The sequence below is a fragment of the Amia ocellicauda genome, chromosome 6, assembly GCF_036373705.1.
Source record: "Amia ocellicauda isolate fAmiCal2 chromosome 6, fAmiCal2.hap1, whole genome shotgun sequence".
Lineage (NCBI taxonomy): Eukaryota > Metazoa > Chordata > Actinopteri > Amiiformes > Amiidae > Amia > Amia ocellicauda.
Genome location: NC_089855.1, coordinates 30,440,164 through 30,462,136, shown reverse-complemented (window position 1 = coordinate 30,462,136; position 21,973 = coordinate 30,440,164). Strand labels below are relative to the sequence as shown.

General features: G+C 39.7%; 2 protein-coding genes across 19 annotated transcripts in view; one reads left to right on the top strand and one right to left on the bottom strand.

Moving 5' to 3' along the window:
* caska (calcium/calmodulin-dependent serine protein kinase a) overlaps window positions 1–21,973 on the bottom strand; it is a 234,381-nt gene that overhangs the window by 46,019 nt on the left and 166,389 nt on the right. For 6 of the 17 annotated variants that reach the window (XM_066706833.1, XM_066706840.1, XM_066706845.1 and 3 more), the window contains exons 6-12: window positions 14,716–14,818; window positions 10,935–11,113; window positions 8,905–9,027; window positions 7,659–7,742; window positions 5,399–5,498; window positions 3,689–3,706; window positions 1,552–1,673 (exon numbers count right to left, since the gene is read on the bottom strand). In XM_066706833.1, the coding sequence (XP_066562930.1) occupies window positions 1,552–1,673; window positions 3,689–3,706; window positions 5,399–5,498; window positions 7,659–7,742; window positions 8,905–9,027; window positions 10,935–11,113; window positions 14,716–14,818 (729 nt within the window). The remainder of the gene's footprint in view (window positions 1–1,551; window positions 1,674–3,688; window positions 3,707–5,398; window positions 5,499–7,658; window positions 7,743–8,904; window positions 9,028–10,934; window positions 11,114–14,715; window positions 14,819–21,973) is intronic. The other 11 variants (XM_066706846.1, XM_066706832.1, XM_066706843.1 and 8 more) reach the window with 3 other exon arrangements.
* gpr34b (G protein-coupled receptor 34b) lies at window positions 15,596–20,849 on the top strand. Of its 2 annotated transcripts, XM_066706851.1 has the most exons (3): window positions 15,596–15,923; window positions 16,065–16,212; window positions 16,923–20,849. In XM_066706851.1, the coding sequence occupies exon 3, from the start codon at window positions 16,993–16,995 to the stop codon at window positions 18,085–18,087; it is 1,095 nt and encodes a 364-aa protein (XP_066562948.1). In that variant the 5' UTR covers window positions 15,596–15,923; window positions 16,065–16,212; window positions 16,923–16,992; the 3' UTR covers window positions 18,088–20,849. The 2 variants fall into 2 exon arrangements, with proteins under 2 accessions (XP_066562948.1, XP_066562947.1); XM_066706850.1 differs by lacking the exon at window positions 16,065–16,212.

Here is a 21,973-nt window from a genome sequence, read left to right as displayed (position 1 = left end):
TGCATTCACAACCCCTCCCCCCCCCCCCCCCATGGATGCAGTCCTCAGAAAGAGTGAGCAGAGGCGGGTCCCCTTACAGATCCCCTTTTGGCCCAGATGGCTATATTGGCTCCTACTCTCTACTGCTCCTCTCTCTCACACAACACAGGCCCCACACACAGCCTTAAAGGAGCTTTTGTAGGGATTGGGTTGGTGTAGGAGCACAGCCATACCAACACATTATGCCACACGAAAATGAACACCTACCCTCTCGAACATGCTGGGGAGGCGTTACAGCACGTCTGGCTGTGTGTGATGCTTGCTCACTTTTTGGTGCCTTCACACAAGCGGGTTGGATGCGTGTCGAGGCTCTGTAGTTTTGCCAGCATCCAACACAGAATACGTGAAACCCCTGAACAGTGAAACCAGCCCTCTACAGTGGCAGCTGCAAGTCTACAAACCCTTCATTGCAAACAATGTTATGCCCGAATTCATTTCATGAGGTTATAGATGCCTATTCAGAGATTGTTGAGTACTGATTCAGCCTGCAGGAAAGGCTAAATGTGCAAGTTAATTAAACTGAGCGCAGACGGGGCTATATCGGCTCCTCACGCGGTTTTCATTGCACGCCCATACAGCCCCTCCTCTCCCCAGACACACTGGATGTTTTATTGGCAAAGCTCTGTCAATGTCTGCGGTCAACTTGCAGAGGATACTCCGTGGTAATCAAAGAGCTCAAACTAATCAACGGGAACCAGTCTGCTGCAGTGGCGAAACAGCTTCTAAGGATGTTGGGAAACAGTATAATAAATCTCAATGAATGAGATAAAACTACAGGAAAAAAAAAAAAAAAAGAAGTGTAGTATGGCAACATTGCCTATATAAAAAAAAAAAAAGGGGGGGGAGAAGGAACCATTTTTTTTCCTCTTTCAACACCAACAAAAGCAGACTACATATCGAGGAGAATCACTATGACCATCCCCCTACTAACTGTTGCTAGCATGCTGCATGGCTTTTTTGGGTTTTCAGTGAAATAGTAAGTGGATCATATTACAAGTTACTTCACTGCAGGAGTCCAGAATAAGACGTAGAAAGGAGGAGATATTAATTAATTCACATTTTCTGTGTGGAAAACAACTGTAACATGCAGCTGAGGGACACTACCATCCGTTAAATTATAAGAACATTTCAATGGACCTCTCTCTCCCACATTGTGAAGATTTGATCGCAGTGATCATTTGGGAATTACGCAAGAAGTACTGAGCATGTGACAGGAAAAGAACAACGAATGAGATTAAATCATAGCACCACGGACAGCTGCTTTTGTCCGATTGAGTAATTCAATGAAATTGCAATCTGCCAACTGAGAAGGAATAGAGGACACGCTTCCAGGACTGAGCGCCTTGAGCCAAGAGCTACAATGACAGGTAAAGGTGCCTGTTTAGGAAGGTATGGCACACTCGATACAACCTTCTATAAAGTATACGTAATACAAAATAAATAAATAAATAAATAAAGGCTTTGTGCTTGTCAGCGTGAATGTATGTGCATGTGTGGTTTGCGTGTACTCACATCCAGCAGCGTGTGGAGGTGTTGGTCCTGGAACACGCTGTGCAGGAAGTCCAGGTCCTTCTCGCTGCAGTCCGTCAGGGCGTGGATCTCCTCCAGACTGTCCAGCACCTGCGACACCGCCCCTGCTCCCGGACACAAACACACACACAACTCCCACTCAGAACGCAGCGCACCACACTGACCGCCACACTGCCAGTGCACTGCTCTGCGCCATCAGATCAACAGAGACCAGCCAAGACCATGCACATTCGCCATCCTCCATACAGGAAACACAAGGGAATTTGTTTAGAGATGCCCATTCTTATTTTTTTTAACAATTTTCAGCCAGTTTAAAATGGCCTATTACACACATTAACTGGGACCCCTGCTCTCATATTAGGAAGCACTGAAGTAGTCTTTTAGCAGCTAGTAAGGCATTAAACTTTAAATAAAAAACCATTCCTTTTTTGCTCTCAGCAAATTCCCTTGTATTTAGTGAGATACAGTCATGTTCCCAAATATAAACAAATACAGACATGTAAATGAACAGTGTATAAATGAAATGATAAACCACTTTTTTTCTTCTTCGTCCCTAGATACTGGTACAATTGGAGCATGGGGACTGAAATTTCAGGAATGAAGAAACAACTTTGTCAATGCAAAATGGCTTTCATGGAAAAGTGGAAAGCTGAAACCAACAACTGCTACAAAGAAGGCCTGACGTTGACTAGAGAGGCAACATTGTTTTCAACAGGCTGGGATACCAGCGCAGGACCAACATTACACAGGGTCAGACTTCAGTCCTCGTTCTGCGTTTACTTTCCCCAGCAGCTCTTCCTAAATGACCCAGATATTGCCCTGGTCAGATGAATGGCAGCCTTCATAGTAATAAATGGGCTTGGGGTCACTGTAAATAGGAAAAGCCCAAGGCAAACCAAGTAAAACAATACGTGCAATAACAACCCCAGAGAATGGAAATTCTGGTTTCTCATTTCACAGATATAAATGTACCAAAAAATATGCTTTTTTTTACATAACTGTTCCTGTTGTTTCCTTACTTCCTGTATTTCGTTCAACCACAGAATTATAATCCAAACAAACTGATGCACTTATCTAGTGATAAGCAACAACCACAATATGTGAATATTTTGTTTTCGAGATAAAGGTCACATTTGTGAACCTGTGTATGACCATTAAGGCCTTAAAACAATCTTTGGCATAATTAAAAAGAAAAACAAAGAGCAATATTAGTCACACATCCGCTATTATACAGCTGAAGGAAAACATGCAAAAATGTTAAGTAATTGAAGGGGAGGTGGGTGCAAATGACAAATTATGATTACTAAATATTAAAAACCTTTTAATACTGCCTTGTTGACTAGCAGACTAGTTAGGTGTCCAATTGCTTAAGGAGAATAAATGTGAATGTAATTATACATCAAAAAGGAACAGGCCGAGATTGTATCCATTGAGAGTGATACGTTTAAGTCCAGTAACAAATGTGCATTGTTCACTCTTCTGTATACATCTGATAAATAACCTGCTTCCTGTTTAAGCCAACACAACAGACCATTTCTGGCAGGGGCGTGGTTCACCAAAACACTACAGATCTCGCCTTGTTTTTGGAATGATTTCGTGCTCCCCCTCTTTATGAGGTGTTGTGTTCCACAATAGTTCCCTTTACCAAGTTTCACAGAGCAAGTAAACTGCAGAGTGTGGCCTTTTTCGTCACAGTTGCAGTGCAGACCGGTGATGGCCGAATACAGAGCACATGACCAATAACTTTCCTAATGCTCGGCCTTTAGAGCACGAACTGAACCACTGACCATGAGTTAAAATGACCTCAAACACGATTTTAACCAGCAGTCTATCTTTATACTGAACCAAGGTGTGTATTTGATCACATAGCTGTGAAGCTATTGTCTCAGGTTGTCTGGTCATCACGACGCAGGGCACAACTTTTAAAGGGAACGATTGTGACTACCTGGGCTCATGCACGCTCCTGCCGTTTGCCACCCAAGATTGCAATAAGGCGTCACACAAAAGCAGTATTAAAGCTCTGGCTGGTGTATGTATGTTTGGGGAGAATGGGACGTTTCGGATCAATGACAATGCACACATTTAAATCCAAACTCAGAAGCAACATGGGGATACCTACTTTCTGCAGCTAGCAGTCCTAGAAGGAGGGCAGCATTAGAACAAACAACAAACATGGTCAGGTATTCAAAATCTGCAGAGTTAGCAGGCTGTCACACAAGCATAACCACAGTCCACAAAGTAACAGCGGCAGTAAATAATGGTTAATCTGCCATTGTTAAAGCAGCCAACTTGATTGTGGTTGTCAAGTTCTGGTAACTCTTAGTACTGACCTGTGAAAATCATCCAGTATTCAAATTACAGTAAATACTGTGATACATAAAGACCAAGCCCACTGTGAATGGTAAAAGGATGGCCTGTGAAATGTGACCAGTGTACTTTTAATTACTTATCAGTTACTAAATAATACTTAAAATCCCAATGTTTATTCACATCACAAAACAGATACACAGCCACTTGAGCAAGCATCCAGACAAAGTCTGATTGGCTACCCATGCATCAAAGAGTCAGGTGTACTGAGTGACAAGGTATAAAACCAAAACAAAACAGAAATGAACCCTGTCCCATTAAATTAAAAAAAGGTCAATAAGAGACTTGTCTTATATTGTTACTGTGAGGAAAAGCTCAATGAACTTAATCATTACTTAAGGTAATTTGTGTTTGTCAAAGTGCGTTTTCACTGCACAATAGCAGAAGATGAGATGAGCAGATTAAAGCAAAACAGATATGCCAAAAAATAAGTCTATTTCTCATAAAAATTTCATCTGCCAATGAAAATGAATGGGTTTATAAGATGAAAAAAATACATGTATTTACTTATGTATCTACACCATCTTATCTAGACTAAAGCCTTACATGTGAGGCGCATCATCTGCTTGTCTTGCGGTCTCGACCAAGAAGTAACTGAAGTTTGCACATTATACACACACACACACACACACACACAAGAAAAAACTGTACGCTAACACAGATGAGTGTGAAGCCTGGTCCAGTCAAGCTTTAAGATCCTCACAGTGACTCGGACTACTTGTGACAGAAATAGGATGGCACGGCAGCAAGAAATCTATATGACATTTCTGGACTGTTTTTGGAACAAAAAAACAAAAACAAAAGCAAAAAAAAGACTAGACTTGACCTGGGGGTTTATGAGCAGAAGGCTTGATATAAAACTGCCCTACCCTGTCACACTACAGCAACATCTGGACCCCCACCTCTCCAGTTTGACAGCTGGCACGACACATTGAATGAAACAGGAAATGAAAGTCCATGTCTGAGACAAGGAAGTAAGTCTTGCTCAAGATTATTTGTCAAGTGACTGCAATTTGTTACATAGGTTAAAAACCAAATGACCCCTTCAAATGCAGAGTTCAGAGCCTAGGGAAGGGCTTTTGTGTGAAAGTCTAACTGCCTGCTATGGTACAAGCTCACAATAAAGCTTGGCAAATGGACTCGGGTCATTTACAGAACGATTATTTGAAAACAGCTGACATGTTGCTTGTTTGTAAACCCAAACAACTGATCACACTATTGTATTTACTATATTTAATAACTATGTGGCCAATAAGTCACATTAGGATCTTATCATTAAAATGTACAATATATAATTTCACACACAGCACACTCTAACCATATTTCCTAGCACAATATGTGGTCTGTGATACAGCATGTGACTTATGCTGTAGACCTCACCAGCTTTCCACAGCAGTTTCCCGACACCCTGTGTGTGACTTGAACTGGTGTGAGCGCTCACAGACACATTGTCATGGGTTACCTGAGGAAGTGGGGTCTTCAGAGAAGTCGGGGAGCTCCTCAGGTGGGTCTCCATAGAAGGAGTTAAACTTATGGCTGGAAACAGCAGCTAAAACAGCACCCTGCAACACACAACCATGTCAGAGGTTAAGACACTGAATAAGCCCCTGTACTCTTTAAATCACTGTACATGAAAAAACAAACTCAAAAACCTCTGTTGCTCAGCAGGGTCCTTTCAATTAACCTGCCTTTAAGCAACAAAGACAACATATAATGAGAAAGGCAACTTAAATGTCCTGTTCCAAGAATGCAGGAAATAAACATGCACAAAAAAAAAAAAAAAAAAAAAACTGAAAACCAAAATAGAGTAAAAAGATAAAAACAACATACATACATCTGTGGTCAACAGCATACATGCGATAACCTGTGGTTTATGTGACACACAACTTTAGAATCTGAACCACAAATTAATAGCAAAAGCAGCTCAAATACACAGGCACCAGTTGTGTTTAACAGTATTTAAAGTTAAATCTTTCATCCATTGAGTTCGGGGGCGGGGGGGAAAGGTTACTGTCATGATGTCCGACTTGTGCTCTACTCTGCTCTTATTTTGGCTTAAGCTTCCGCCGCTTATTACAAATCAAGACAGTAAAAGTGAAGAACACAAAAAAGCAGAAGGATGCGATGAAAATAGGATTGAATACAAAGAAATTAGCAACCAGGGAGTTCTATCAGCAAAAAAAACAAAACAAAAAAACAAAATTAAAAATAAGAACAAAAAAACAAGTCTTCTTTCTCTCCAGTTAATTAAGAGTGCATTCACTGCCCTGCCTAATGTTTATTTATGCATCTCTTGCTAAGAAGAAATTAAATTATCTTCAATTAAAATGTCATCACTGGGAAATTAACTTATTTTGTTAGCAACTGGAGTGCAAGGAAACCTCACAATTAGGACTGTTGAAGCCTAAAAAAAAGAGAAATGTAGGCTTACCACATAGCTTTGGTCAGCATACATTAAAGAAATCCACAAAATACACAAGACATCATAAGAGTGATTCAAGGTTTAATCTGTCTAGAGACTGCAAAGAAATACAGTGGCAGCCAATGAGAGCCAAGGCTGAAATATCAAAAGACTGCCCCACAGTGGACGTGAGTGATGCAAGCAAATCATTTGGCATTATCTACACCAGTGAATTTGATATTTTTTCACAAAGTTTCAAAATTGTGACTGGTGTGGACTGATTTTGTGGCTTCGCTTGCGTCAATCTGGCCAGTGTGGATGAGGCTCGAGGAAGGCAACTTGTAGTGACTAGTTCTAAACAACCTTTATTTAGGCTGGAGGAAAAGATCTTAGGATTGCAATTGCAAATGTTTAAATTACCTCCATGTTACCATTTAGTTTAACGCACAAAGCTCTTTCACATAAGCTTATCGAGCATAAGGATTACCAAACAAATAAAATGGACAATTTGAAAACAAACATATTCTAGGCTCCCCCAAGGTGTAGTAATGTTGTAATGTTGATTACTTCCATTGCATTGTCATCTCAACAGTTTAATATCCACACAGTTGAAAGTGCTGCATTCTCTGTCATTGCTTTGTTGTTGTGTATGATCTCTATCAGGTAGAAGTGCCTTATCCTGAATAAAATAAATTCCTAGTTTCCTACAAATGTTCCCATCAGCCTTCTGTTGCAGGCCCAGGTCCCAGCGACCAGACCATGCTGTGCTTGTGCTCTGAGGTCCGTATACCCGTTCGTAAAGTTAAAGCAACAAAAAGGAGGCCTCTGTGGGTACATCAGTAACAGCATAATATTAATAACTTATTTGGATATCACGGAAAGAGCCTAGATTCATACCATGGTGTAAGAAAATGGTATGAAGAGTTAATAAAAGAAAAATAAGGACTCAAAATGTTGAAATGTTGACTGTTGACGTTGAATTATATTAATAATATTCCTTGAAATCACAGCAAATATGTCCGTTATACAGTTCCATGAACTCATTTCACACGACACTGCTAACAAAGAAAATGAGTGTCATGGACAAAACTGGCACCTGGTCTATCTGCAAAATAAGCAAGAAATGTTGAAAAATAAGGAACGACTTAAAATGAAACCAACACCAGAGCCTATAAGGGAAATAAGCATGTTTTTTTTTTTTTGTAACTCAGGAGTTGAACTTTAAACCATTCAACTCCATAACAGAGTTCTGAATTGACGGGGCCACTGTAGGATTTCTTGAATGATTCATATGGTCAATGAAGGCAATGAAGCTGTATACCTTTAATTTCCTTCTGGCGTTGAATTTCCTCAGCTGCTCCACTGTCTCAGGGAGGTGGATTTTGTAGGCATAACGGTCTCTCTCCTGAGGAGAAAAGAGAAGTCAGACTCTCTTGAAAATCTCTTGCCAGGTCAACAGACCAAGCTGCCAACTAACCCGTACTGGATCATTACGTTTCAGTCACTTCCACACAGCGCATTCTGCACACGCATGAACCTCAATCCCACCTGCACTCCTTTACTGTCACAAGACTCGGGTCTAGACAAAATCAAATCTTCGACCTATCTGCAAATCATGAATGACAAACTTGTACCCAGTCGTGCTTTAATTTATTGTCAGAAGTCCCTTTTTATTATTTACAAATTGATAGGTACAGATCTGTAATTTGCAATTCGGATTTTAACTTTCTTTTATTTTTTTATTAAAGATCTTTTGAAAACTACTTATGCTTTACTTCTGGATGAGAACCAATGAGCAAAATATATATTTTGGTGTTGTTGCCAAAATTACTTTGTATTATCTTGTTTTTTGTTACTAGTAGCAATGCGTTGTTACACTATGTTCGTCTCTGAAGAGTATATCACTACTTAACCAACAACCAATTCAATTAAATAACCTCCCAATTATATCACCCTGCTCAGTTTTGAAGGATGCATATCATCTAACACAAGCAACTTTTTATCTGAGCACTGTTGGATCCCATTCTGAAGAAAATTCTTTCCAGACCTACACCACTGATGCATACTATCAGGGCCCTTCGCTGATGATCCAGCCAAAATAAAGAGTTTGTAGGTCAAGGAAGACACAGGGGGATGACTTGCTTCCTTTATCTTCTGCTAAAATTGAGAAGTATCATTTACAATTCTAACACCCTAGGTTGCATCACCAAGTTCCAAAGAAAGAGGAGGATATATTTGTATGCTATAACACCTTTGAGCGCTTAAACCTTTAATGAATTAGAGGCTTATATTTCATTATTTTGGAGTTAAAAACAAACCAACAAAGCAAGCACCCTAGGGCACTACAGGACTAGAGATGACATCACTGAATAGACCGCTGTCTAAATCCACTAGAATTGTACACTCTTCAGAAACGGGCTGTTCATGCAACCGGCCCCTGGGGCTTCGTACCTCTGGTTCAGATTGAAGCATCCAAATTGAACTTAAGTCTAAGTTAATTTCAACCAAGCAACATAGTACAATTTAATCTCACTGAAATCCCTCAGATGTGCAGACTGAAGCCCCACCTTGAGCCAGGGGTGGTTGAGGGCCTCGTACACGGTTATCCTCTCTGCGGGGTCCAGCATCAACATGCGGCGTACCAGGTCTTTGGCACTTTCCGAGATATGGCTCCACTGCCGGGGATTCATCTGCAAAGTGTGTGCACACAGACACATTACAGGTGGCCTGGGGGTCTGAAACATACCCCAGGAGGGAAGGATGGCCACAATATAGTGACAAAAAAAAAAAAAAACACTAAATCAAATAATAAATAAACAAATAAATAAATACATACATACATACATAATTGCTACTTCAAAGAGGTGTCAGTGGGTCAGCTCTTAGTAGAGCAGGGAGGACACCCATACTGGAGGCCCAGGGCAAGGGCATGACAAATCAAGGCCTGCCCTAGATAAAGGTGGGGCATCTTGACTCAAACAAACACACAAATGTTTCCCGTGTTTCTCCAGTCTATGGAATGATATGGCATGACTGATTAAGTGTGTAATAAGGATCAGATGCTATTTTGACTTGCAGGTTTAAACACAACTGCCAGGTTTAACATGCACATCTGACCCTTACATTGGTTTAGTTAGTGAACCATTTGTGACCAGGCATGATATTGGCAGCTCTGCTAGTACAGTATAAGGCTCTTGCGATTACAAGCTTAGGATAAAAAAAGGTCTGCCTTCATGCATTTTGATAAAGCTGCAGGTTTGTGAAAAATAAATCATAATGCAAATACTACTAATAAACACTATTCTGAGAGCAGTATATACTTAAAGATTATTAGAAACAGAAAATGTAACGGCAAAACATCAGATGCATCGAGATGCAGCACAGAGATGGTGGAAAAGAACAAGCATCTTGCACTGCCTGGGCCCATTCCTTCCCTGAGAGGTGTCATCTGGTGCCTTCAGGTAGACTCACTCATGATCACTTCAAGATAAGTGTGAAGACTTAACAAATCCAATGGAAGTTAGTGTCGTGTCCTTGCAGAAACTACAGACTGGACATTGGGGTATTTACTAGAAAATGTTGAGAAGTAACACTAGTGACGGTCCAGGCTAAACTCTTACATACCAGTGTTTGTGTACAAGGCAGAGACGTACTCTGACCACAGAAAGAATGATACAGCAACTGTGTGAGTGTGTGTTGGGGGGTATTAAGAGATCAGAAAGGCATCACACTGTCACCAGAGGACAGGAAATTAGATTTGCAAACAATCATTTCGCTCATGAACGCGTTTAGAAGAAGCAGACCGGAGGGGGATATGACAGGAAATAAAAGATATCAAACAGAGCAAATATTAAAAGCATAGTTTTAGAACGTCCATTTGTACAGTTTATATTCTGGGTGACCTAAATTAACAGCTTATTTGTGCAACTCTTTTCCCCCTAGACTTTAAAAAGTGACTTAAAGACTCATTTAAATCCAGCATGACTGGGGGCCCTTGTACACTACAGACGGTTGCTCCTGCTGTAGAGCCTTTTGCTTTTCATAGAGCATCATCCATTACCATTACCATTAGGGACACTAAGATTTTCTTTTCTCATTTTGCATAAAACGTGCAGGATTAAGCCCTAATCCACTGTCAGGTTCTCAAAAAAGCTTCACAGCAAAGGTAACTGCTGGGTGTTACTTTTAGCAGCACTCAGGTATGTTTTACAAAAAGTTTTTTTTTGATCTTAAGACATTTTATAGAAAGATCTTGATCAAGGAAATGTAGAAGAAAACAGAAACACTAACTTTACCCATGTTTGATTTTGAATTCAACTACTTATTCCATTTTGAATGTCTACAACAAGAGCTACAACAAAATACAACATATTGTTCTTCAGAAAGTATGGGGACCTAGAAACCATAACCTGAAGTGCCGACACCCTCGAGAAGTGTCTACATAAATAAATGTGGAGATTATAAAGAGGCTGGTAAGAATTCTGTAAATGTTCCTCAAAAATAAAGGAGGAAAAAAGGGGGGGGGAGAGAAATTCCTCTTGTATTGAGGAAACAAAATTGGTAAATATATAGAGCGAGGGTTTAGTTTATAAACTACTACCTTGTATTTCCCTTTAATGATTGCTTCAAAAAGCCTTTCCTTGGTCCCATAAAACGGCAGACACCCGCTGAGTAAAATGAAGAGAATTACTCCGCAGCCCCAGACGTCCACTGGCTTCCCATAGGGCTCCCTCTTCACCACTTCGGGGGCCATAAAATGAGGCGTTCCCACTCGGCCTGCAACAAATCAAGTAATACTTTCATAGATGGACAAACACACCATAATAAATCAAGGCCCACTCTGTGTGCATCTTTTATCTACAATACACTGACCTTTGTAGCAGGTAGCATTTTCTATTTTTAGTCACACAAAGACATACCCCGGGGGGACACAAATGTTTAAAAGCCTTCAACAAATGTGCTAAACTAAACTCATATAGGCAAAGATCCAGTTCAGGTGCAAATATTATTAGTGCTCACAGGGCTTTCAAATCTAAATGTCAAGGTTTGGATTTAATGTAACAGTTGTAAAGAGTTTAATAGTTAGGTCTACCAGGAAATATACTGAAATAGTTCTGAATGTCCCAATAAAGAGATCATGACTATTTGACAGATTTATCTGTCGCAGACGTTCAATGAATAAAAAATTAAAAAACACAAAACAAAAATAGCACACCAGTTTGTGAACAGTTAGCCTTTAAATAGCATAATTAACTTTCCATATTGATAATATTGACTCATTTAAAATTATACTTATTTATAAACCTGACGAGAACAAAAAAAAAGATTCGGTACACCACAGATTGCAGTAATGTTTTATTATAATCCAAATCCATAGCCAGACATTTGCAGTATTTAGAGGTGCTTTACGTTGTTCTCCAGTGTAAACTGCATTGCTCCTCCCCTGCCAATTGCAGTACCAATCCTCCCGACAACAGCTCTCACCAGATTATCAAAATAATTCTGAGTAAACCTAGTGACAGATGTAGTTTGGACTCCTGAGACTAAAAAAAAAAACAAAAGCTGAGGTCAAGATGAGGCCAGCAGGTCTCACAGGGGCTTTTGCTTCCAAAACCATAAGCATTTTCAACAGCACCTACTAAAGCATACAACACCAAGCTGCAAAGACAATGCTGCATAAAAAGGGCTTCCCATTTGAATCCTGCCACCACTTCAGTTCCAGCACAGACCCTCTGGTAATTCCATATGCACAATTTTTGAAGTAAAAGCCAGGCTTGACTTTCTGCATACTGAAGACCTCAATAGAAACCTTTTGATGCCTTCCACCCCCCCAGTGTTTCAAATAATTCATGTTGTACCCTGCACTTTTTAGTATTGATGGCTAGATGAAGCAGCACTGAAATGAAGGTGTGTGAATCACACAGCGTTCCCCCGGAATCCCATCTTCAAAATGCTCAATGCACGCCAAGAAAGTTATTTATTCATAGCTACAGTGAGTATCCTGTCAGAAGCTTTTGAAAGGTGTGGGCTGGCTGTGTCTTGTACAAACTGTTATGATGAAGGAGAAAAGGCTTATGCAGTGTATTCATATAGTGCATTTAGTTTAACTCTAAATTGTGCTCGTCTATGGGGGCTCATCGAAATAAGGAACTAAAAATGTGAAATGCATAATACGAAAAAGCTGATGGTTGCTAGTTTGGGGGTGGTCGCCATGTAGGTTCTGGTGTACACCAGGAGGAAATCAGGAGATGACTGAGTCTCAGCTGGTCAAAATGGTAAGCTATTTTGTGTACATCTTCCAAACAAGTCAGGGATCATATGGCTGTTACTTACGACCAATAGAATTGTAGAATGACAAATTATTCAAAACTGCTGAATGTTGTGCATTAAATCCCGAGTGATCTCATCAAACTGCATCTATAAATGTGATACTATGTGTAGTGTTTGCAGTCAGTCAGATCCCTGCTCGGATCTTAATGGCAGACTCATTAAAATAGTTTCAGTCAAAAATGCAAGAAAGCGATTGGTGGGAAGAATTTGTGTTCATACAAACCGAAGTCCTTTTGGCAGTGAGTTTCGGAAGGGACTATTTTTCTGAAGCTGCATTAGCAGTAGGACTACATCTTTTTTCACCATAAAAATATGCATGAGTAAAATCCCTTTTCAGTCCTTCTTCCTCAACAAAATACATTTCTGCAGTCTGATGTATAACAGCCCCAGAGACAATCAGTATGAAGACGAACACGATTTAGTTAACGTGTGTCAATTTACAAGTTAAATGAATGAATGAATGAATGAATGAATGAATAAATAAATAAATAAATAAATAAATGCAGCAGATCTGGGTTTCCTTATAAAATATTAAGGACTGGTTTATAAATGCGTCCATAAATGCCATGACTGAAACGTGCACACTTTAATTAATAACCTGTTATTTTATAGCTGCTATTACTGGATGATTAATCGTGAAATATGTATTTTGTTTCAGCTGTAACTCGCCCTGGTTAAGGACGTCTGCTAAGTAAAATAAAAATAATACGGCAGAAAGTGTCGTAATAAGTTAAGAGAGTCAAGTTGTGCCATTTAAAATACATATATACTGGCACATATCTTGATGATGATTACAATAATAACAATCATAGGCGCCGACTATGCGGGGGCTCCAGGGCTTCAGCCCCCCAGGAATTTTAATGAGTTACATAATCGAGAAAATAGGAAGGAAGGAAGAAAATAAAACACCCCCCACGCCCCGCCCTTAGAAATCACCGTCAGCCACCTCCGCTCTTACAAATTATTTTCTCTGACAGAGGTCGTAGGAATTTCGGCTTAGTGCCATGATAACAATAATAATAAATAGCAAATATTGTATTGTTGCATATGGAAATGTTTTCTTACAGTATCAAAATGTGTGTCTGAATATAATGTTTTCTGTACACGTTTAGCTCTTAATATCCATTTATTATGCTGTCTCCAATGATGTACAGCAGAAATAAGGTGAACTGGACTGCTGTACCGAATTATCGAAAATGTATCTAAATGTCCTTATATCGTTAGAGAAGTAATTACCGTGATAATTATGGATACCGATTTATCGCCCAGCCCCAGGTTTAACTTCACATACTCTTATAAAATAACTCATGTTGCAAAAGGCTCATGAATAACTAAACTTACTTTTTTTCCTAATGTTACAAAACATTTTCATGTAACATTTAATTTTTACTTGGAAGTCTCATATGTCATAGACTGTTTTAATTATTTGATTAAATCTTTGACAAAATTACTTGCATGGACATTGCTTTCACTTCCCAGATTTTGGAAAAGAAACCAGAAACATGCTTTATTTAACTAGGCCCGATTAGACCATTTGGTCTTCTTGTTTTCGATGAAAAATAGATCAACTTCTGTTTCTTCCTGAAGAAGGAAAAAAGTATATATGTTTCCTACAGGAACATAATTAACACAAGAATCGTTAGAAAGCAGTTAACTAATTAAAAAATAAATAAAACAAACTAAAACTAAAAAGTACTTGTGGTAAATAAATACATAGGCTTTCTGGAATGACACCGCTTGGTTAGTTATATTAAGTCCAGCCAAAATATTTTGTATTCCAAAAGATGACTATAATTGCACAACTATGAAAGACGGTAAATACAACAAAACAATGAATCACAAGAATGTAAGAGTTGACCATGTTTTACATAACAAGCTAATAAAACAAGACTGAGTATGAGATATGACAGGGCAGGGCACACATGTTCCTTGAGAGACACTCTCACACCCTGCTTTTAAGGATGAAAACCTTACTCTATTTTAGTACCCAGCATATAAGAAACACGAGAATAATTACATTAGATTGGGAAAACAAAAACAAAACATACCTCCTGCAACCAGTCCAGATTCTCCAAGTTGTATGGCCACTCCGAATCCACCCAGTTTCACCGGTGCGGAGTTCTCCTTGGATGCCAGCAACACACAGTGGGGCTGAAACAAAGGGGGGAGGTCATTACTATGGGCATGTAGTGGCTACTGTAAAGGTGGGGTGAGGGTGTGTCTGCAGATGGAGATCGGAGGTCCTGTTGTCTGCCTATGCACAAGCTTGCCTGTAAAAAACATACTGGCAGTTTTAATGCTGCAAAGGCTCCTTCTCCGTATTCTTGATACGATGGATTCACAGAATCTACTGCGGTTAACTGTAATATGGACCAACTAGCAAACATAGGGTGGAGCAAGGTAACATAAAAGTTAAAGGCACAAGCAGATATTCTCCAGCTTCCTTGAAACATGTTTTCAGTTTTATAACAAGTGAAATTGCATTTTCGTCCCTCAGGTTCACATTAAACAAGTTCTTATTTTAAAAACAAAACACAATTGGAGTCCTAACAGGCCAAGGCAGCAGACTAAAAGAAAACAGAGCTGACAGGAAAGCAAAATAGTTCAGTGGAATCTGAAATCAGCCAAGGGCTTATAAAAGTGTAAGGCAAGTAAGTGACATGAAAGATCTAGGACCAAAACCAAAGATACATTTGAATAACTACCAAAGGAGGAGTTTAACTTTAGTTCACAAATGAAGGACAACAAAAATGAACATATCCTGTCCATATCAGGTACTTCCCAGAATTGTGGTCACTTAAACACCTCTATTCGTAGAGGTTCCTTAAATTGTCATTCAGTTGAAATCCAACTGGCTTGCATGCATAACAAGCAACTTTTAGGTGAGAGGGTTAAACCAATGTGCTTTTATGCACAGACAAATGCAAACCTCAGATCAGTGGTCAAATTTTCTTTCCGGTTTTGAACTTCTGCATTTTATTTTCTTTTTGCAGCTAAACTCTCTTACTCAGATGAATGTTAGATGCCTCAGAGGACAAGTGTTATTACACATAGGTAGGAGGGAGAACCTGGTATTAACTGGCTTTTGGTTTAAACTAACAAACAAACAAACAAAAAAAAAAAACCCTATTCAGCAACCGGATTCATGTTGAAAGAAGAGGTGTCACCAAACAGAAAGCCTGGAAACAATTTCCTCATAGATTGATGTATTTGAGGAACACAGACTGAAAGCTCTTAAATGGACAGAATTCTAAAGGTGAGTGATTTTAACTAAAATTGGACTAAGTGTACTTTTTTAAAAATTACATTTTTTATTTGGTACATTTTGACACTGGTAGCAGTTGTAACAGATTGCAGAGCACAGTAAACTTGAGCAACTTGATCATTTTCCCAAAAGGTGGGGGATCATTCCAGGCTGAGGCACCAGTACTGATGCATCTCAGCAAACTGTAGCAATTGTGGTTGTGTTAGAGGGCTTAAGGAGAAAGAACACGCCAGAGTTTCAGAATCGCCTCGGATCGCTAGGCAGGCAAAACAGCAGGAAGGTCAGTTTCCATTCAGTCCCTACAATAAAAAATTGAATTTCAGGGGAACAGCAATTGACTTGATATTCTTTATTTGCAAAATTATCCAGAGAGAAATCTGAATATTTATTCACTGGTAAGAAATATGTCATTGCTTCACCCTGCATCAACTGTTTAAGAAATGGAACAAAATACATAGATACATAGAATTCTGCTGAAAGGGGAAACACTAAACACCAAAAACATTAAAAGTTATTAGGCCTAGTCTTCTAAATGTATTTAAAGAGAAAAAGAACACCAAAACTGTGCTAATGTATTGAACAAAAGTACAAAAGCATTGTTAGCTAGCAAAACAAACATACAAACAAAAAAAAAAAAATTGTTTGTGAATGTGTTCAAGTAATTGTGTCAAGTTACCTTGGATTTTTATATTGTTTACAAATTGAGTAATTTTGAGCGGCTATGGGACAATAATTAGTAAATAGTATCAGTAATACACTTTACATCAACAGGCAGTCTTGTATTGCCAATATATTAAATGTAATATTTCGCTTGCACTTCATGTTAACCATGTGAATTATCACTGGATATTGTAGCTGCAAACAGATATTTAGTTTCACTGAGTTTTGGCAGTTACCGATGTCTGCTGCCCTCTTACAGAAAACCTACTTTCTAACTCTCTGCTCATAAAGTGTAAAACAATAATGGGAAATAAACTCTCTCTATTCCAGGACTGAAGAACCTTCTCCTTTGCTCAGCTGAGGTGGTGTTGGCACCAATACAAGCTTCTCCTTTGCAAGCATGCAGAACGAATCTGGCACTTTCTATACAATGGTTGGGGACAATGCAACGGAAAGCCCAAATTGCACTATAGATGAAAACACCCTAAGAATCCCCTTAGCTTTAGTCTACACCATGATATTTGTCTTTGGACTGCTGGGGAACGCTCTCGCTCTCTATGTGTTCCTCTGTATGGAGTCCAAGAAGAACTCTGTCCGTGTGTTTCTCATCAACATTGCCATCGCTGACCTCATCCTCATCATCTGCCTGCCCTTCCGCATCCTCTACCACAGCGCCAACAACCACTGGATGCTGAGCCCCATCTTCTGCAAGGTGGTGGGCAACGTCTTCTACATGAACATGTACATCAGCATCACCCTGCTGGGCTTCATCAGTGTGGACCGCTTCATCAGGATCGAGCGCCACTGCCGCAAGTACCCCATTCAGAGGGCCAAGTGGAGCGCTGTCATCTGCGGGGTGATCTGGGCCTTGTCCATAGCTGCCATCATCCCCATGATCGTCCTCTCGGAGTGCAATGACACACCAGGCAAGTGTTTCAATTACAAGCACAGAAAGCACGCTAAGGGGAAGGCCTACTTCAACTTGTTCATGGTCATCATCTTCTGGATAGTGTTTTGCTCCCTCGTGCTCTCCTACGTCAAGATCGCGAAAAAGCTGCTGACACTTTCCAGGGAGAAGCCAGACCTCCCCAATGCCCAAAAATACCACCGGACCGCCAAGAAGTCCTTCTTCGTGCTGGTCATTTTTGCGGTGTGCTTCGTCCCCTATCACATCTTCCGTATCATTTACATCTGGTCTCAGATCGGGGATCCTACTTGCTACTGGAAGAACATCATAGACAAGACCAATGAAGTGGCCCTGCTCTTCTCTGCCTTCAACAGCTGCCTGGATCCGGTCATGTTCTTCCTGTTGTCCGGCTCTGTCCGGAAGCTCATCCTGAGACTGGCCTGTGCCGGCTCCCATGCCCACAGCACCACCACCAATAGCTCCACTACAGAGTGTCAACAAGCCACCCTGTCCCAGTGTAACTCAAACACGCGCACCAGCTTCAGCCTAATCTCCTCTCAACGCAGCCAGCGCCCCCAGACACACTGAACACTGAATGTGTGTGCTTGGATATTGACAACTAATTGCTGTGGGAGAGCCCAGGTGCAAGACTGACCAGAGAAACCACTGCGAGAGTGGAAGATGCTTTTGATGTGTAGATATGGGTAAAAGTTATTGAATGTAATCAATCAACACTGAATCACAGAGAGCCAAGCAGAAAAAAAGTTGCAAATCTAATTTCCCTGTTGAAATAACCATGATGGTAACATTATTAAGTAATCATAAATTGCCATGAAATTGCTAGTAGTGCCATCAGCACATTTAGGGGATTTGTTGGGAATTTACTGTAGCAGTTATTTACCAACAAGAACCGTCATTAAGTGACTATTACGGTTATCCATTATGTTGTTACAGAAGCAAAAAACGAACTAAACACTTGATAAAGCTGGACACTGACCGCTTCAGTTGCTCATTCGCTTCCTTCCCCTTTTGGTTCACATGCACACTGGATATCAGCATTTCTGCAAAACTAAACTAACAGGATTGAAGAATGAGAGCCCTGGTGAAAGAACAGCCATTGAAACCGGTCACCCACGGCCCAGTATATTATTATATCCATTAGGAATATTGCAATAGCATGCAGTGACTGAGCAGCTGGATTCAAAGACACTGGACTCTGATTTGGAGTTTTACAAAGACTGAGATCAACAAATGGATATAACAGCCCTGTGTGGCTTACATGGTACAGTGTAAGATACAGATGGGAAGAATGAACATACATCTCACATTCTGTGCAGAGAGAAAGCCTGTTTCAAGCAGGTTCCCTTTCCTGACATGAACACATATGTGCGATGGGAAAAACTGCTTCTTCCCCATTTCATATCACTTAAATTTGTATTACTATGATTTCAAGCAGTGATAGGTAACTGCAATGACAAATAAATATACTGGAGAATATTCTGAGTGGCCTAACTTATTACTGCTGCTACAAATCTCGTCTGGAGTATGAAAAATTGGGCATTTCAATCACAACCAATACGTAAGAAAGCATGGCATTTCTCTAGAAAATTAACCATTTGATAAAGGATTCTTTTATTTTACATATTAATGGTAGTAGATATTAATGCCTTTCTGAGCAAGATAAAGACATTAAAGCCTTCACAGATAGTTGTGATAGACTCCCCTACCGAGCTATGTGCATCCTGTAAAATCAGCCCTACATTTTAATGAGGAGGGGTGGGGAAACTCTATAGATTTTTACAGGAGCTGCATTTCTTTTTACAGGAGTGCATGCAAACAAACTGCATAGACAATCTAATGGAAAAGAAAGTCATCCTAGCAGAAGACTATGTTCTGAACAAAGTTTCACTACTAAACTCATTAAGTGAACCTCAGAGGTCCAAGGTGATATACAGTGTGACAATTCCATTCTCTATACAGATTTCTGCCTGTCCCCCGTTCCAAATTGTCCTTTACTGTACATGCAAAGTCAGAGGTCAGACAGCTGGGAAAAACTGTTTAACCAACTAGAGCAAAACTCCTTACAGCATGGCAGTGGAAGAGATGTGCACAATGCTCTGAATGCCACTTACCAGCTTTAAAACCTAGATCATTTCTAAAGAAGCTAAAAGGAGTTTTATATTATAACAGGGTGATTTTATGTAAAAAGTGAAATGTTGTCAAATGTGCTCTTTTAAGAACAGTGTTTTCCTGTGAATATAGCAGACTGGGATACACCAAATGTAAGGTGTGAAGAGTCCCATCTGGCAAGCATTTTATAGCACAGAACTTCAAGCTCAAGTTAAACTCTGACAATTTATCTTGAAAACCAAAGGGGAATTCCAGTCAAACAGCTTCAAATCAACCTCTCTCTCTTCTACTGATGTATGAGAAAACCCACTTTTCGGTTTTACTGTAAATATATTAACGATATTCGATACAATCATTATTATCATGTTATTGACAAGGACAGGGACTGATTACAGTGTTGCGATACGAGGCACTACTTGGTTTGTGGAGGGGGGAGAGAAAAAATTAACTAGCTAACTTGGTGTTATGGTTATATAGTGTTGCATCAAACAGCAGGAAGAGATAGGAAGACAGTACAAAAAAAAAAAAAAAAACATCGGTTCCGCATCTTGAAGAATAACACATAAGGCTTCCTTAATAAATGTTACAATTTTATAACCTGCAATCGTCCCTGAGGTTTTTATGCCAATCTATAGTCCATCATTAGGTAAACAAATCAGCTGCTGCTAATGGTGCACTGCACTTATAACGGATCCTGTTCGAATGCATCTCCATTGACAACAGACTGAAATTTCAGTCTAAATAACATGGGATGCAATGAGTTTTTTTTTTTTTTTTTTTTTTTTCAGTTTTCATATGGCAGACCATTGTTTTTTCATTTTCCTGATAAAACATACATCCAGGAGAGTAAAATGATTTTGTAAAGAAAAAACTTATGTCAGAATTTTTTTGTTTTTTTTGTTTTGTTATACAATGTAATGTTTATAAATTAATTGCGTTATTTTAAACAATTTCTTTAAACATTGGATGTCGGCTACACAATGAATACGCATTGACGTATTGTTTAAAAACTTTTTAAATTATGCTTTCATATGGCGTTTACTGATTATAATAATACAAATATATTAAATAGCCTGTATAATATTATTTAAACTGGTTTACCTTTACTGTTGCTGACGGCATTTAAACTATTACAGTTCCTAATATGACTTTAGTGATAACAGCAGTGTAATAAATCAATGTGGTTTGTTGATTAAACTTCCTGATTTTATTTTAAGTAATTATATCTGCAGCATTTTCATTACTATAATGGTTCAAATGGGCCTCATTTATAACGAACATGATTTCCATGGTCCATTGGGGTACGTTATCAGTGGAGAGCACCTGGACATGATAGTCTCACGATGCCATGTCAGAATCGATGTTGACGCAGCTTTCTCTCTTTCAACTGCCCACCTTGTGTATGAGCAGTGTGCCCCTCTGAATGGTTTTGTACCAGTGCATAAAGTTCTCTACTCCCCTCCCACTTTTCAATGAGAATCTATGATGTGGTGCATTGTGGTCAAACAGCCCTACTACAGATACAGGAGACACTGTTCACAGCAGATAACATGGGCTCATTACTGTGTTTCAGTGCACATTTCTCTAAGAGAAAACACTGGGAGGCAGTACAATGCCACAGGGGAGGAACTGTTAAAACTGTTACAAGGGATGCACAGTGGTTGAAATGGAAAGCTGCATGTAACAGCCCCACCCAAATCCGTGGTCAGCCAGAGATCAGCGGGGATTGATAGAACAAGTTGCTGAGAACCACTGTGACAGGCAACACCAGTTAATTTTACAGGATATGTCCCTCTGAAGATATCTGACATGAGCTGAGTGCCCTCTGCTGGAAGAACACAAAGCTGCATGCAAGAACAGCATTCATTTTATTTATTTACAGTTAGGTCCATAAATATTTGGACAGTGACACAATCATCACCATTTTGTCTCTGTACATCACCACAATGGATTTGAAATGAAACAATCAAGATGTGCTTTAAGTGCAGACTTTAATCTTTAATGTGAGGGTAGTTACATCCAAATTGGGTGAATGGTGTAGGAAGTACACCCATTTTTATACGTGGTCCTCCCAATTTTAGGGGTTCAAAACTCACTGGGCTGCTCCGCTCAACATAATCATGAATTAAATTGTGAGTTTCAATACTTGCAAATCCTTTGCTGTCAATGACTGCCTGAAGTCTGGAACCCATAGACATCACCAGATGCTGTTTTTTTCCCAGGTGATGCTCTGCCAAGCCTGTACTGCAGCTGTCTTTAGTTCCTGCTTGTTCTTGGGGCGTTTTGCCTTCAGCAAGTGAAATGCTGCTCAATTGGATTCAGGTCAGGTGACTGACCTGGCCAT